At 40.4% G+C, this 17188-nt stretch overlaps 1 protein-coding gene across 3 annotated transcripts in view; it reads left to right on the forward strand.

Moving 5' to 3' along the window:
- Positions 1 to 16258, forward strand: part of gcgrb (glucagon receptor b) — a 30932-nt gene extending 14674 nt beyond the window's left edge. Inside the window, exons 2-14 of one of the 3 annotated variants that reach the window (XM_086034192.1) lie at positions 5621 to 5771; positions 5840 to 5936; positions 6022 to 6132; positions 8205 to 8293; positions 8991 to 9097; positions 9761 to 9917; positions 10667 to 10826; positions 11086 to 11146; positions 11311 to 11380; positions 12362 to 12450; positions 13684 to 13828; positions 14093 to 14134; positions 14406 to 16258. In XM_086034192.1, the coding sequence (XP_085890318.1) occupies positions 5718 to 5771; positions 5840 to 5936; positions 6022 to 6132; positions 8205 to 8293; positions 8991 to 9097; positions 9761 to 9917; positions 10667 to 10826; positions 11086 to 11146; positions 11311 to 11380; positions 12362 to 12450; positions 13684 to 13828; positions 14093 to 14134; positions 14406 to 14825 (1602 nt within the window). In that variant the 5' untranslated portion in view covers positions 5621 to 5717 and the 3' untranslated portion in view covers positions 14826 to 16258. Of the gene's footprint in view, positions 1 to 5612; positions 5772 to 5839; positions 5937 to 6021; positions 6133 to 8204; positions 8294 to 8990; positions 9098 to 9760; positions 9918 to 10666; positions 10827 to 11085; positions 11147 to 11310; positions 11381 to 12361; positions 12451 to 13683; positions 13829 to 14092; positions 14135 to 14405 lie in introns of those variants that run through there. The other 2 variants (XM_086034193.1, XM_086034191.1) reach the window with 2 other exon arrangements.
- Positions 16259 to 17188: the final 930 nt, after the last annotated feature.

A 17188-nucleotide genomic window follows, 5' to 3' on the forward strand; every position in this document is an offset into this window, starting at 1 on the left:
TAAATGCTTGTGATCATTGTTGTACGGACTGTTATATGCACATATTTAATTCATTTATTTCATGTGCTTGTATACACAGTTGGTGAACTTCTGCAACACCATACATCTATGCCCTCCTCAAATTATATTCCGGTATCACAAACTGTAGCACATAAAATAAAGATTTGATCATTACGCAGTTTGTGCTGTTTTTGGAAAGATGTTGCATGCCCCAGGTTGAAAGAGAAGCAATACCCTGAATGAATATGATGACTTTCTTAAATTACTTTTGGGAAAAGGAGACATCTAATGTAACATTATTGTTTGCCATTTGGAAAGATAATATTTGGGTAATGTTTCATTTTGGTTTTAAAATGGTGATCGAAAAGCCAGGGTCATTTGTCACCGTAGCAAAATGACTATTTTTGTTACCTTTGTTAATACCTTCCTCCTGGCTCCATTCTCTATTTTATGCTTTTGTGGTCCTTTTCAGTCTGAAAACAAATTATGTACTGTCTTCAAGAAAACTGTAAAAATCTGTCATTATCATTTGTCACACTAAGAGCTGCATGTCTTTTGAAAGAAGAGAGAATTTTATAGATGATGATGATACCACAGCAACGGTTGCCTTCAAGACATTTTAAAGTGAAGGTGACAACTACAGTTTATGTTGTGACGCAAATGTATCAGGATATCAATGTGTACCTGGGCAAAAAAAAGCTGAAGACAGACTGGAACGGAATGGAATTTGAAACGTTTTAGCCAAAAATGTTTCCACACATAAGGTGTTTTTTGCAGAAACGTTTCAGATTCTGTTTTGTTCTCCAACTTCATATCTGAAGATGCTCAAGTCCTCAGAGGCATAGCTCTAATAAAAAACTTTAGTGGCGTTGAAGGTCCCCATGGCCTAATCCTTGATTTTAACTCAGGCCTTGTCTACACATAGCCAGGCTTTTTTTAAACAACCGAATATTCCTCCACCACTCCGTATTGGAATACACATCCTCGTTTGTTAAAAACGCTACACTACACCACGGAGTGCGTTTTCAAATGCATTTACTAGCATGTCAAGCCTCTAGGCGGCAGTAGTTAGCCAAATAAAACCAAAAACGGCACCAGGCTCGTTCGTGAGGATCGACAAGGAGTCAGAACAGCTTTTAAACGTATCAACGAGAAGTAGTAGTTGGTTGCAAACAAATAAGTAAGCAAAAAGCGCCTGGAGAATGGCTATAACCAACGCAGCTGCGCACGCATCCATGTTGACTCTCTCGAAAACACAAGTCGCGCAAGTGACGTCAGAGCATTTTTGTCGCATAATGACGACGTAAATCTCCAGGTCTAAATGTCCACAGCCAAACGGACCCGGACATATCCGCAAACTTCCACTCAGGCCGAAGTTTTACGTTTTCAATGAAAAAACCTCCAGGGATGTGTGGAGGATAGGGCTAACCGCAGGCTAATATCCGCCTTTTGCAAAATCCCCGGGCATGTGTAGACAAGGTCTCATTGAGGTTCAAGGCCAGTGTTTTGTATTTTGTACTGTCTGTTCTCATTTGGGTCACTGGTGAGCTAGGGCCTATCCCAACTAACTTGAGGTAAGAGGTGGGGTACACTCTGGAACTGGTCGTCACCCAATCGCAGGACGCAGAAGACGAATAACCATTCACATTCACAACTATGTACAATATAGAGCAGGGGTGCCCAAGTCCGGTTCTCGAAAGTTGTCTAATGTAAAATCTTAACTTTAAAGGGAAGTCAACACAAACATTTTTTTCAAGAATATGTTGTATGCAAGCCCACTAATTGAAACAAGGCATTCTGATAAATATGGCATTTGTGTAATAAGAGTTAATCTACTTGTTTTTAGCTGAAAAACTGACTGAAAATGACATCGCAGCTGCTCAGGACTCAGGTAATGACCAATCACGGCTGACCTGTTTTCTGAAGCTGAGCCCCTGAGATGGCTAAAAAGGGGTGGAATTTTCTGCTTAACTCATATTCCACAAACGCAATATTAATCCGAATGCCGTGTTTCAGCTAGTGGGCCTGCTTGGAAAATATTATTGAAAAAAATATGTTAGGGGTGATTCTTGAACATTCTTTTGTTGATCCGTTTGTACATAATGAGTACTGGTAGCCATCCTTGGTAGCACTGAAAGATTAATTGCACTTGGAAAGACATGTGGTGTCAAGCAGGTCTTGTAAAGTAGAAAGTAGTGACTCAACTAGATGCAGCAGCATAACCAAATATGGACTATGGCCAGTTGCATACCAGCATAAGGAAAAAAATAAACCTTTTAAAACACATTTCTAAGAGGACAGAAAGTCAAATGAAGTTATGAAGTGATTGCTTGAGTTAGTAAAGGAAAAAGTGGACAAAAATCTGAGGGTCACCTTAGTTGTAATAGGCAAGGCAAGGCCACTTTATTTATATAGCACATTTCATACACAATGTGCTTCACGTAGTTAAAAGTATAGCACTTAAAATAATTTACAAACAAAAGAGCTAAATACATTTAAAAGAAAAGTAAATAAAGTAGCTTACAGCAATTTCCAACAGAACGTAGAGTGCAAGAATATGATTATGTAGAACCTGATTTGAAAGACCTAAATCATAGTTGTGCATAGTTTTTAACCTGGATTTAAAAGCATTTATACTTGTTGCTGACTTCACTTCTGTTGGCAGCTTATTAAGTTTGTGTGCAGCATAGCCTGCTAAATGCTGCTTCATCATGTTCGCTTTGAACTCTGCTCTACTGAGAAAGTCTGCGCAGTTCAACTAGTAGATAACTTACATCAAGTTCTGTATTTCCTCAAATAGTGACATGTGCAGCGAGTCCACATAAAGTATATACAGTATTTAATGCTTGTGTTTGGGTGGCATTAGACACACTGTCTGCTGATTAGTTGACAGAGAATTCTTTCTTCAACGTTACAGGGGGGATGGAATGTGTACCTGCCTCACATTAGCACTTTATTTTACTTTATACATTTTAATCAGTGCACTGCAGTTGGAGGTCAAACCAAGCGTTGTCAATTTAAGTTTTCACTTGCTGCATGTCCGTGAGACCAAGCTGTGTATTTTTCTTGATTATTGGATGTTGTCCACTTTTGATCAATTTCTCATGGGTTGTTTTGTCAAAAGAATAAAGTGTTTTTGACCCTGTGCCATCAACTTGTGTGCTACTAGGGGATGTTACCGAATGCAACTGAAAAAAAACCCCAAAACATTAAGAATGAAAGTGGTTGTAACTGAGGAAATACGTTTGTGATTCCTGCTTATAGATAATGTCCCTACTATTTTGTGTCATATTTGTCTTTTCCATTGAAATCAATGGTGAGTAATTAGCTGACGATTTATCATCACCCTTGCGGTGGAAGCGCTAATTGAACTGAGGTGCAGCGATACAAATCAAACTGTACCACTTGGTGAAACTGTGGCTGTAGGAAAGGTACATATTAGTCTGGTACATGACAACAATGTATTTGCCATGAATCACTCTTGGAGCCAACCAATCAAACAGTTCTTTTATACATTTTTTAATCAGAGATAGAAGTTACCTTTTCCAGATGAATAGTTTGTATTGATTCTAAATCTGACCTTGTTTTTTCTCTAGCAGATCATGTTTCCATAATAATATTAATAATAATACAGGCAGTCCTTGAATTACGACGTACGTGACCTATGACGTTTGGACTTTACGACACCCGTGCCTCCTCCTCCATTTTGTCCCCAGCACCATAGTGACTACGTTTACATGCAATCAATATTCGGGATAAAGTCAAAATTACGATTTCTGAAACATTCTGAACCATCCCGTTTACATGATTGAGCGGACAGAGTTGATCCGGCATTTGAACAAGACACTGTGTACGGCGACACATCTCGTTATGATTCAAATGGACGTCATTTCCGCTTGTTACTTTCAACTGTCAATAAAACACTTGATATTCATATCGCTCACCACAAGAATGAAGCAGCCTCCTTGCTCCAAAAGTGTGCTTTTGTGCTGCGTCTCTGAGCTTGTTTATCTCTGTTTGTGTATTTGCGATGGGTTTCGCGCCATACAACGCACTTACGCCTACAAGCACTTCCTTTACTATAAAAACAATTGAGCAATGAGCATGCGCATAGTGTCTCAATCGTGTCTGCGCGCCGGCAGTATCTTTGCCTTTCGCCCTCCCCTCGTCCTTCTCCATTCACTTCTCAGCAGTAGTGCTAAGTACAGCATCTTATGCTTTTTATTTTTATATTTTATATGATATTTATTTTAATTTTAATGTATTTTCGTTTTTTATACAAAGCATTTTGACTTAAATTTCGCCTGTATCGGTGAAATCCGACATACGCGGAAATTCGTTTTACATCGCCAGTGTAGGGACAGAACTCGTTCGTAAAATGAGAACTCCTGTAATAATAATAGTAATAATAATAATAATAATAATAGTAATTATTATTAACATTTTTTAGAATTATTATTATACAATAACAATATGTAATGTAGCACATACAGTATTATGTAATATATTTATGGTTAGGTTCAGCAACAGGTGGATTATTTGTCTGAAATGTCATGGCTATAAATTACACCGCACAATTTTTTAAGGCCATGCACTAAGAAACATTATTTGAATATCTGGCTAATTTCCTGTGCACATCCACTTACCGGCTGGGAGTATCGTGAGTGGATTTAATTGTTTACAATTGTTTAACCAAGATGGCATTTAGCTGCAACACAAGCCCATCAAAGATGATGATGATGATGCACATTGCCGCGAACCAGGGGACATCATAGAATATTTAAGATTGAGTAATTACGCAATACTATTGTGTTTTATTGCAAAACCTTTATGTTTTAATGCGAGACGTTTTCATTTTTTATAAAATAATTACTGCAAAGCAACACAAGGTTATTTTAAGAGGAAATAAAGACTTCTACTTCCGAGTCGTTTAAATGTATATGCTGGTAGAGATTTTTACGATCCAAAGATGTTCCATACAAGGACATACTTCGCATTCGAAGGGATAAGGTACTAAATGTTAACAGTTAGTGAATAAAACAAAATGTCTATCTTGGATTACACACACAAGAGAGGCTGGGCATGTTTCTGTCAGTCAGTGAAATGGTGTCCTGTTTCCTGTGGCATTATCCATGGTATTACATGTGTTGAACCACTAGAGGGTAGAATATGCATGTGGAATGTGACTACTGGTAAACACATGAAAAGCGTGCAGACAATTAATGAAGGCGGCTCCGTAGAAGAGAACATGCAGTGGTCTTGCTTTTGAAAAGAATCCAACACAACACATTCAGTCGGTATTCGACGCGTTTAGGGACGCATAGAGGGATGGACGAAAACCCACATCCGTCCATGCTTAGTCCGTCCTTTTTAAAAAACTTCTCATCCTCCGTCCGTCCGTCCACAAAATGGACGTATGTCCGGGACGGAAGGTTCCGTCCTTGGGACGGATTTCCCAGCTCTGGCCGTATCTCACTGAGCGGTGAAGGTTTGAGAGTGTGTACACGTTATTTTTTCCATCAGTTTTTTCAACGGTTTTTCTTGCCGCAGCAAAATTTTGAACATGTTCAAAAATATCCATCCCTCCTCTCTCACAACTCCCTCCCCAACATATGTGCAGGCCCCATAGTGACATCGGGCCTGGAGCGCCTCATGTGTGGGGCTTCCTCCTCTGCGTTCTGGTCCCCACCTTCCCTCATTCTCCCAGCTTCAGTGGGATGTCCCAGGGGGGTCTCCTCTTGGCCTTGCTCGTGCTCTGCAGCTGCACAAAGGTACGCCCTCCATCTTGACCCTTATCTCCACAATCGAGCGAGCATCAGGACATGAGCTCCTGCCGCAGGTGTCTTCGACCACATCCCTGGCGCGTCTGAAGGAGCAGTGGAGCAGCTACAAGAATGAGTGTTTACACTTTTTGAACGCTGTACCCTCGACAACAGGTGAGTCCTCCTCTCCCACTGTTTTGAGAAGTATGCAGACGAATGCAACAACTGCTCTGGTGAATCCAACATGCTGCTGTCCCAGCAGGGGCGGTGTGTAACAGGACTTTTGACCAGTATGCCTGCTGGCCTGATGGACTCCCTGGAACCACAGTCACTGTCCCTTGCCCTCAGTTCTTGCCATGGCATAATAAAGGTCAGTTTAGATGATTGTGTTCCCGCATGGCATCAAAAGAAGTGTGCGAGTTTGTGTCAAGGGTGAAGCTGGATAATAATGTAGAAAACAGTGAAAGAATCAAAACAATTGCTCTTGATTTGCATAAACGTGACCCATGTACTTACAATTAACCTAGGTTTAAAAAGGATTTTAAAGCATACAATAGATCCACGAAAGTCACAAGTGACTAAATAAACTGATTACATTCAGGATAATCTTTCAAATATACTTCCAGCCAGTATTTGAAAGCTGAGCACTTTCAAACAAAATTATGGTGTTTTTTTCCTTACACACACACACACACACACACACACACACACACACCCCCACACACCCACACACACACACGCACACACACACACACACACACATTTGTTTTTAATTCATTTCATTTTACACCTTTGGATAATTCATTTGGATCAAATAATATTATTCATCCAGCCATTGTCTTCCATTTACCCCGGGTCAGGTTATGGGATTGGCAGCTTTAGCTAGGAAGCACCGACTTCCCTTTCCCCAGTTTCGTTCAGCTCTTATGGGAGGATCCCAAGGCATTGAAAGGCCAGCCGGGAGAATTAAGGGCCCTATTTTCATGGTCAGCGTAAGTCTGGATCAAAGTGCAGTCTAACTTTGCGCATGGGTGGAGTTTTCATTCTTTTGTTATTTTCATAGACGTGCGCAGGTAGAAATGGGCATTTGCGCCATTGTGGGAATAAACACAGCCAATTTGCTTCCCGGCCAATGAAAGGAAGTCCTCTCATTCGCTTTTAAATTCAGCGTAGGAGAGTTGCATGGTCTACATGGTGGAAGCATAAACTGACTCGCTGGAGTCCGTACAGGAGATTGACGCGCTGTTGTCATATTTGTGAATGACATCACCTATGATGACATCCACCAAACACGAACTTAGATTTTGACTACCTGCACCTCGATCCACCAAATTTGCATTACACCACCTACGCCATAATTGAGACCTGCTTTTAGCATTTAACATTAGTCTGTCTGCCACTAAATTGTCTGGTGTGGCCCAGCACGGTGCAGCGTGGTCTGCCAGATTCCCAAACGCATTAAAGGAGGCTTGCACCTATTAATTAATCAGAATGCCGTGTTTCAACTAGTGGGCCTGCTGGGAACATATTTTTTGAAAAACTATGTTTGGCTTGACTTCTGCTTCAAACAGCAAAATCCACACCTTTTTAGTAATCTCAGGGGGCGGCCATTTTGTCATTTCTCTGAACTGAAAATGACATCACAACTACTCAGGGCTCAGGTAACGACTAATCACGGCTCAGCTTCAGAAAACAGGTCAGCCATGATTGGTCATGATTGAGCCTTGAGCAGTTATGATGTCATTTTCAGTCGACAGAAGTGACAAAATGACCGCCCCCAGAGATGGCTAAAAATGAGTGGATTAAATCTTATTCCATAGACGCAATATTTATCAGAATGCCTTGTTTCAACTAGTGGGCTTGACTAGAACATATTCTTGAAAAAAAATTATGTTTGGGTTGACTCCCCACTTTAATGGCCTTCACTTATTTATTCAGAATCTGAACGTTTTGAGGACAAGTGGTCACTCACCTTGTCACCCTCTTTCTTGACTTACAAACATTATCAGTGGAATCTGTTATCTGTTCCTTAATGCCGCCTCTATCTACTGTGCTCTGAGATTGACTGGCATACAGCCCAGGCTGTACTCCCAAAAGTCACTGATAGGTTAGGAGCTTGATAAGTGCTATGGACAGATGGATAATTCGCCATCCAAAAAAAAAAAAGGTAATCACTTTTTCATGGGCATGGCCAAATGTAGTTGTTGAATACATGCTTTTTTTCCCACAAAATTATGCCGTTTTTCATTTCTTTCTCAGTTCACTGTTCCATTCAAAAGAACTCTCATACAAAGTAATGATCAAATTCAAAGTTGCATATCGTGCTTATGGATATCTTCTCCAATGAGTCAACCGCTCTACCACAGCAAGATTTGTCTTGAGCTGAATAGTTTTCTTTGGCTATAATGGTATGTCCTCCTATGTGTGTGCCTATTTGAACAGTCCAGCACGGTTTGGTCTACAGATTCTGTGGCAAAGATGGTAGATGGGCTCAGAAGAATACCAGTGAATGTGAGGATGACCCTGGCCAGGTGAGCGTGCACGCGTGTGTGTGCGTGTATGCATCGGTGTTACAAAATATGCATGCTAGTGTAGTGTGTGACTTCTCTTTTCATGTTTAAAGTGGAAATCAACCTAAACATATTTTTTTCAAGAATATGTTCACAGCAGGCCCACTAGTTGAAACACGGCATTCTGGTTAATATTGCGTTTGTGGAATATGAGTTCAGCAGCAAAATACACCCGTTTTTAGAGTTAAGGGTTTAAGAGTTGATCCACTCGTTTTTAGCCATCTCACGGGTCGGCCATTTTGTCATTTCTGTCGACTGAAAATAACATCACAACTACCCAGGGCTCAGGGAAAGACCAATCACAGCTCGCCTGTTTTCTAAAGCTGAGCCGGGATTGGTTGTTACCTGAGCCCTGGGTAGTTGTGATGTCATATTCAGTCGACAGAAGTGACAAAATGGCCGCCCCCAGAGATGGCTAAAAACGAGTGGATTAACTCTTATTCCACAATGTTTGGGTTGGGTTGACTTCCACTTAAAGGCATCTTTAAACAGTAGACGGGTAGCTCATGTTAGGACTGGCTCAACACACTTAATATAAAGTTGTTGTGTGAATTATCTCTCATCTGGTCATATAGTTCTCCATCTCGCATATCTCCAGTATGTATGCGGTGTAAAAACTTTGCATGAAGGTAAAACGCCATCTCTGCTATGTCTGCAGCAGCAGTACGGCCACATCCTCAGTCAGTTTCGGATTATGTATACGGTGGGATACTCACTGTCTCTGGGAGCTCTGCTACTGGCCCTGGGAATCCTCATCAGCTTCAGGTAAATCATCCGCTGGAATAAAAAATAGTGTAGAAGGAAGAAACAGTCAAGAAATGAACAGGGCGGAATAATGTAAATCATAAAGGCAACAAAGCGATATTGGATAGTTTCATATAAAAGTCTGCAATAAAGATAGGAAACAAGAATATACTACGGAAGGAAAACCAAGGATGATAGTATACAAATGTGAATGGAAAACACTTGAAAGAAATATCTCATATTGCTGCATACTGGATCCGAGCATACAAAATTTCAATCCTTTTTTTTTTTTTTAAACTGCCCTGTTTGGCTGCTTGGCCATGCAGAATGGAGGGCATGTTTTTCTGTGCAACAGGGGAATTTGATCAACTCCATCTGTGGTTATTTATGTTGTGATGGACATTTAGGGAAAATGCAGTCGAACAGAACGGGGCTTGAGAGGGAACAGGCATAGAGAAAAGCGGTATCAGAGGGAAGAAAAACAAGTATAGTCAGAATGACAGCAGTATGAAACTTTATATGACTACAACAGTGTTACATCGGGTTATATCAGTATGTGTATTATGAAGAATGGAAAAGTTTCGCCATACCCCATGGTTGCATTGAGAACAAAAGTGACAGGACAGGACAGGACAGGACAGGACCGGGGTCCGGCAGACTTTCACACACTCAACTCTGTACCAGGAAGCTGCACTGCATGAGGAACAACATCCACATGAACTTGTTTGGCTCCTTCATCCTGAGAGCCGTGTCCATTCTGGTCAAAGATGCCCTGCTGACACTCACACTGGATCCCACGAGCAGCGGTGAAGCTCGGGTTCAAACCTGGATCAACATACCGGTTCGAGAACACGCATCACAACAGCTGTAAAAGAATTTGGTGTCTCGGCAGTTGAGCTAATTTCATGAGATTACAAGGACATGAAATTCACTGAAGCCAATGTGCTCAATAAGGTCAAACACTGCAACGGACGTGAATTTATAACAACAAGCATCAATTAAAAACAGAAAAGAAAACCTCTAGGCAATAAACTGCTGCCTGATTGTTGACCATCTTAATTTAAGGCTGCATTGGAAAAGAAAAAGACTTTCAAATGGCTAAAAAAAGATACACTTTGACCATTGGTTCAAAGGGTTTCTATTGCATGTTTAAATTGCATATTAGTTTTGATTTATTATCAAGTTATTATTAGTAATGATAGCAACCCTGGTTTGTCCGCTAATACTCTAGACCACTGAAGTAGGGGGACAGGGGTTGCCATAGCAATCAGCAAGTTTATTTCCACGTGAATGTATTACATATTGTTGCTTTCAGTATTTAATCAAATGAGCAGCGTAATAATGGACATACACACACACACACACACACACACCCACACACACCCACACACACACACCCACCCACCCCCACACGCACTCCAACACTCTTCCTCCACACACACACGCACACACACTGTACCTTTGAGACCACAGTTGAATGACAATGAACATGAGGCAAATAACTCCAATAAATAATTAAGAACACAATAAGAGAGTATGCACGTCATGAACTTGGTGCAGGTCTTCACTTTGTCCCCCACTGCTGTGCAGGCTGTGATGTGGTGTCGGGGCGCTATGGTGATGATGCAATACACCGTGATGGCCAACAACTATTGGCTGCTGGTGGAAGGCATCTACTTGCACAGTCTGCTCGTCATCACTGTGTTCAGTGAGAAGAAGTACTTTTACATTTACATGGCCATCGGTTGGGGTAAATAGGAGTTTCTGGCATTGTCAAATAATAAAGACTTACACTTAGAGTCATCATTAACTGGCATGATGATACTGGAGTAAATAGGTTTTTTTTTTATTGCAAATTGCAAGTCGGAACAGTAAGGACAAAGCTCTTTATGTTGACACATGGGGCAAAGTGATGATATCTCCCTTAATATGCCAACATGTCTACCTTTTGAAATGTTTTTCTTCATGGGGTGTTACCCTCAGCCCTCACATTTCTCCTTCATTTTCAGGTGCACCACTCGTATTTGTCTCACCCTGGATCACAGTGAAGTACCTCTATGAGAATGAAGAGTGAGTGATCTTTTTCACTGTGATCGTACTCTTTTGTATCTATGACCTTGAAGGAGACACGTTCATTTCATATATACACGGCTCCTCATATTGAGACACTGGGTACTGTGTGTGTGGGGGGCGGGGGGTTGCGTGTGTGCGTGTGTGTGTCTATCTGTGTGTAGGTGCTGGGAGAGAAATATTAACATGGGATACTGGTGGATCATCCGTTCCCCAATATTGGTTGCTTACCTGGTAAGTATATCCTCGATGTGCATCTCTGTTTGTAAGGGACTTGTTCTTGATGTGGATCAAGTAGAGCTGTCAGGTGAAAAAAGTCCAGCTTTATCTACACCGTTAATTAAGAATCAGGTTGCAGATATTAACTTTAAAATGGTGTTGTGTAATATATTTCCTAACCTTTGATATTATGAGTTCTCACTAATTTGCGAGTAGAACAAAAGGTGTAAATGACACTTTTACATGATTACTGCCATGTGGCAATACAATATATTAGAAGAGTTTTGCAAATCAAGCCACGTTGTAATGATACAATATCCAATAGGTAAACATAAAATTATAGTGTAAACAGTATACTTTACATAAAGAAATGGAAGAAAAATAAATCTACACACACACGCATGCATACGCACACAAACACACTCAGAGATCTAGTCCAGAACCCTCTCTGATGACACAGCACATCAATTGATAGAACACTCATGTTATTACCTTTCCACTTGTCTCAAGCGTTTATGTTGGTGTGTTAATTGCAGTTTGTGTAAGTCACAGTATGCACACAAATCATGCTGATTAGATGTGTTTTTTTTTTTTACTACATTTGAACAAGACCTAATCACAACTACAATATTTCTAGGAAGTGCATCCAAAAAACATTTCCCATGAAATGCACAGGATTCACACACACATACACACACTCACCCCTACAAACATATTTGCGAGTATTAACTTAATGTGGTGTTGTCATGCGCGCACGGGTTCACTTGAGGTTTCATAGATTGATGTTAATAAGCATTTGAGTAAATGTGTGCTTACCCTTATTTTTATTTTTATCTATAAAAAGTGTGTGTACGTCTGTGTACGTGTGCATGCGCGCGTGTTTACTTCATTTCTTGCATGTGTGTGGGGCTGGACAAAGTCTGGCAGGAAGTACTGGGAGTAAGTGTTATAAAATCAAAGTAACCCAGTTACAGTCACTGTCTCCTCTCATTACAGATCAATTTTTTCATATTTATACGAATCATCAAAATCTTGATGTCTAAACTCAGAGCTCATCAGATGAGATACACAGACTACAAGTTCAGGTTAGATCTTTTTTTTTTTTAAGTTTTGTTTCATGCATTCAATCATACACTTTCAGCCTACTTAAAAGGGCCAGCTCTTTGTGGGGGAAAGGGACTGAGTAAGACTGAGTAACAATTGTGAATTTTAGCAAATTATTGACACCTCCTTAAAGCAGAAATCAACCTAAACATATTTTTATTTTTATATTTTTATTATGTTCCCAGCAGGCCCACTATTTGAAACACTGAATTCTGATTAATATTTTGCTTGTGGAATATAAGTTAAGCAGCAAAATGCACTTGTTTTTAGCCATTTCTGGGGGGCGGCCATTTTGTCTTGTGTCGACTGAAAATGACATCACAACAGCTCACAACGACCAATCACAGCTGACCTGTTTTCTGAATCTGAGCCGTGATTAGTCATTGTGAGCTGTTGTGATGTCAGTTTCAGTTGACAGAAGACAAAATGGCCGCCCCCGGAGATAGCTAAAAACGGGTGGATTAACTCTTATTACACAAACATAATATTTATCAGAATGCCTTGTTTCAACTAGTGGTCTTGCATAGAACATATTCTTGAAAAAAAAATATGTTTGGTATTTGCCTGTTACAATGGTGAGTCATATGACTGAAAGAGAGGCTTCACTTCCACTTTACTTTCAGCACAGGCAATGGCAGACAACCACCACTAGCTCGCAAACAGTGAGCAACATGAGGCGGGTCAATGAAAAAAACAAAACGTTCGCACACACTACATGCAACTTAATGAATAATAAAATAAAGGAGAATGATGAAACACCTACTATTCATAACTAACTTTATCGCATTAACAGCACTTATTTTTAAATGAGCTTTCAAAACATATTTAAAATAATACAAACACATTTAAAAACAAATTGTACTTTGTACATCTGTCGCTTTCTGTAGTTGTACAATGCAGTATTACAGAGGATTTACCATTGAATAATTTTCAGCACACACTATGCTAATCTTGAAACTGTTGGGCTACTTCTTGTGTTCAGTCTTCTTTGAAATTTACACAGCGTAACACAATAGTACGCCGCCATCTCGTGGCCAACAGTGGAATTACACCCAAAATGAACACACCCAACAACAAAATAGCTATAACTGTACTAAAACAAAGCTGTGAAATAGTGGGACCGTGAACCCGGGAGGCCAGAACCGACAATGCACTGCTAGTAATCCATTATGATTAGTCCATCCACCAATTTCTATGTTTGTTTTTTGGTCCAGATTAGCAAAGTCCACTCTGACTCTTATCCCTCTCCTTGGGATTCACGCCATTCTCTTCACCTTTGTCATTGACGAGTCCGTCCCAAAAGGTTCCATGCTGCGTCTGATACGGCTCTTCTGTGACCTCCTGTTCAACTCTTTCCAGGTGGGAAGTAGTATACATGCTTCATGGCTTGCTTCTTGTGCTGCAAAGTAAATACGTTGCTCCAATATACAGGATTACATTTGAACAAGGATATTCTATGGTTTTGCCAATAGAGATGGTAAGTGAAGGTCTACATGAAAGTGTAGCTTTATGTTAAGAGGATTCACAAAAATATTGCATTCACCATTTCGCTTGCTGAACTTATTTTTAGAACATGGAAAGAACATTTTTCCCCACTCTCTCCATTTCTTCTTTTCCCTGCAGGGGCTGCTCGTTGCCATCTTGTACTGCTTTGTCAACAAAGAGGTGAGGGGGTCATTTTATATCGGAGGGCCTGAGGTGCAGATGAATGACAAGTTATCACTGTCCTTGTTGTTTTTTGATCTCTGAAAGCTTTGTTCTACTTCCGCATTCTCTACTAAATGGGACAAGCATATTGGCATTCTACTGATGACTAAACTTTGAGATGTATCCTTTGGCTGGACACATCCATTCACTTGAGTGTCATATTTAATCCGCCCCATCATCTTTCTATGGCTCACTGCCGACGGCTATCCGCAATCCCATTATCCCCCAGGTGCAGTCAGAGATGCTGAAAAAGTGGAAGCGGTGGAAGCTTGGTAAGGACATTGACGAGGAATATCGACACACCCATAGCCAGACGCCACACATCAAAAGCGGCAGCATCGCCACAGGAAACCTGCCTGATCTCCTTGACAACAACACCAGTGACCCCAGTGGGGGCTCAGTGGGTACACCACAACACAAAAGAGCTGACAGAGGCTCATCCGGCTCCGCCGCACCCGATGAAAACCGCCAGTTGGTCGTGTCCTACAGTGACGAAATGGGGAAAGTCAACAAACATACCTTTCACCTTTCCTTCCCGTCCCAGCGAGGCACCACCAGCCACGCCAGTACCACCTCGGAGGACATGTGTCTGAAAGAGAGGGCGCAGTGCCACTCTTACCCAATGGATGGAAACGAAACTGATGTCTGAGTCTGTCATGAATGTGCACTGTTAAGCAAGACTGATGCTGATGCAATACATGAACGGGAAAAAAAACAATGAACAAGATTAAAGGAACATGTAATGGTTTTGGTGGGCGGGCGGTGGGTGGGTTTGGTTGTGGGCTTGAGAAAAATAAGCAGAACCTTGGTGACTTCAGATATACAGAACAAATTGATGACAGTTGAATCCAGCTAAAGTCATATATTGTAAAGTGTGACTGTGTTCATGACTTTGTACTTTTAATGTAGGAAAGATGCTTCTAATGTGTGTGTCTTTGTTGCTGTTGCTGCCATGGAATCACATTTGTGGTACTCTTCAAGACGACTCTCTCCGCATCAATGCCTTTAAAAAAAATATACAAAGTATATATAAAATCCGGTAACTGAATGTGAACTACAGCATGCATCACTTGAAAGTATCATCACCAAGGACAGTCCCTTAAAGTATTACAGCAGAATGACCACAGCTTGTATGTTGCATTGTTTAAGCATATATATATATATATATATATATATATATATATATATATATATATATATATATATATATATATATATATATATAGTGACCAAAGCCAAATAAGTGAAGAATTATGTATGGATTTAAACTAGCGTCTTAGTGTCTTTATTATTAAAATAAAATTCATTTTTCAATGTTAATTCTATATTTGGGTGGGTGTATAATGGTGAAATATGTGTGTAATGTTTGACTTAAGTTATAATGAAGTGTACTGGCTTCTATATTTGGATGTTTTGCGATGATCTAATTTTCGCTCAATTATATATTCACATACTGGCTTTTTAAAAGCTGAAAAGCAATGCAACACAAATTGCTCTCTTGTGTTGAAATACATGATGCTGCTTTGGATCACCGTCATCATGCTATTCTGTCATCACTCACATTTTCAGCTCTATATTTTATGGGAAGGGTGCATGCATGCACATAATTGTATGCAGAGTGTGTACTCAAACGTCTTTGCACAATGACTTTCCATTGTAAGGGGAAGGTGATACATTTAGTTGCAGCTGTATTAGCAGTTCTTTTGAAAGAGTAGCACAGTCATATGCAGTATATTTTCTCCTTCCACTGAAGCAGAATGTGCCACATGTAGCCAATTTGTTCTTATATTATCATTAAAATGTGAGAGTAAAAAAGTATTTCACTTTTCTTTTTTTTTTCTTCACATTGTATGGCTAAGATTATTTTTTTTCACAGAAGTATGTCAGAATGGAATTTAAATTGTAAATAAACGGTAGGAAAAATAAACGATTATAGTACAGGACAGCCGACTCAAATCTAGAAATATGTATTATTTAAAGGTCAGATGAGCTGAAAACTAATAATGTCAGCAGAGGCAGCAAGTACATGAAAGCCAATTTTTGTGTCGCATTGTGTCTCTGTGTATTCAATTAAAGGTGTTGTGGTCCATAAAACAGGTGTATGTCTTTTCTAAATAACAAGCTTCTATAATTGTAACAAATATAATTATATTCACAACAGCCATGTAAGCCTTGGTCCTAAACCATGCAAAATCAACTTTTTTTGCAGCCATGTTAAAATGCTAATTACTCACACAAAAAAGTGGTGATTTCCTCGATTCATCAATCTCGGAACATTCCTGCTCTCTAAACACCAGCTCTGCCCAATCCAAGACAATGATCGGATCCTCAATCTTCCACGTGTAAAATTGGGTAAACCAGCCCCTGCAGATTAGAGACACGCCCACTTTTTCTGAGGAGCCAGCGTGACACCCAATAAGCGTATCCAGGAAAGAGGCGCTATGAGCGGAATCCCCGGCCGAGGTGCCAGCCTCCCTGGCGACAGATTATCCAGCAGCTGTTTGATGTGATAGTCATTTCTCAGAGTACTGCCCGGTGAACCTTGGCCACCTTGACATTCATAACATTTGCATTAATGCGCAAATGTAAACTTTGTTGTCAAGCACTTTGCCAGTTGTATTTTGTTGTATAAAAATAAACTTACTTGTTACCAGAGGTGGGCATTCTGTCAGTATACTTTCGCGATCGCACGAACCGCTTGCTGGGGCCCGTTCACTTGAATGAGAGATTGCTTCATTTGCGACAAGGGCCGTGAGGCTGTGAAAGTTGATCGGCGACAGAGGCAGAGGGCGGCCGTCACGCGCTTCGACCAGTCACGATACAGACCGGCCATTCGGAAAAATCCAGACATTTTCCCGAAATTCCCGATGGCCACCACGTCCCTGCTGCCCCCCCAGTTCCATTTGGATTGTGTACTCTTTTCATTTGAAACCATTGTTACCTACCTTCCATGTTTATTTACATCTCAAGCGAGAAGTCAGATCCTATTACAAATGGCAACTTGAACTTGTT

The sequence above is a fragment of the Filicampus tigris genome, chromosome 6, assembly GCF_054856515.1.
Source record: "Filicampus tigris isolate MCC_2025a chromosome 6, RoL_Ftig_1.0, whole genome shotgun sequence".
Taxonomy (NCBI): domain Eukaryota; kingdom Metazoa; phylum Chordata; class Actinopteri; order Syngnathiformes; family Syngnathidae; genus Filicampus; species Filicampus tigris.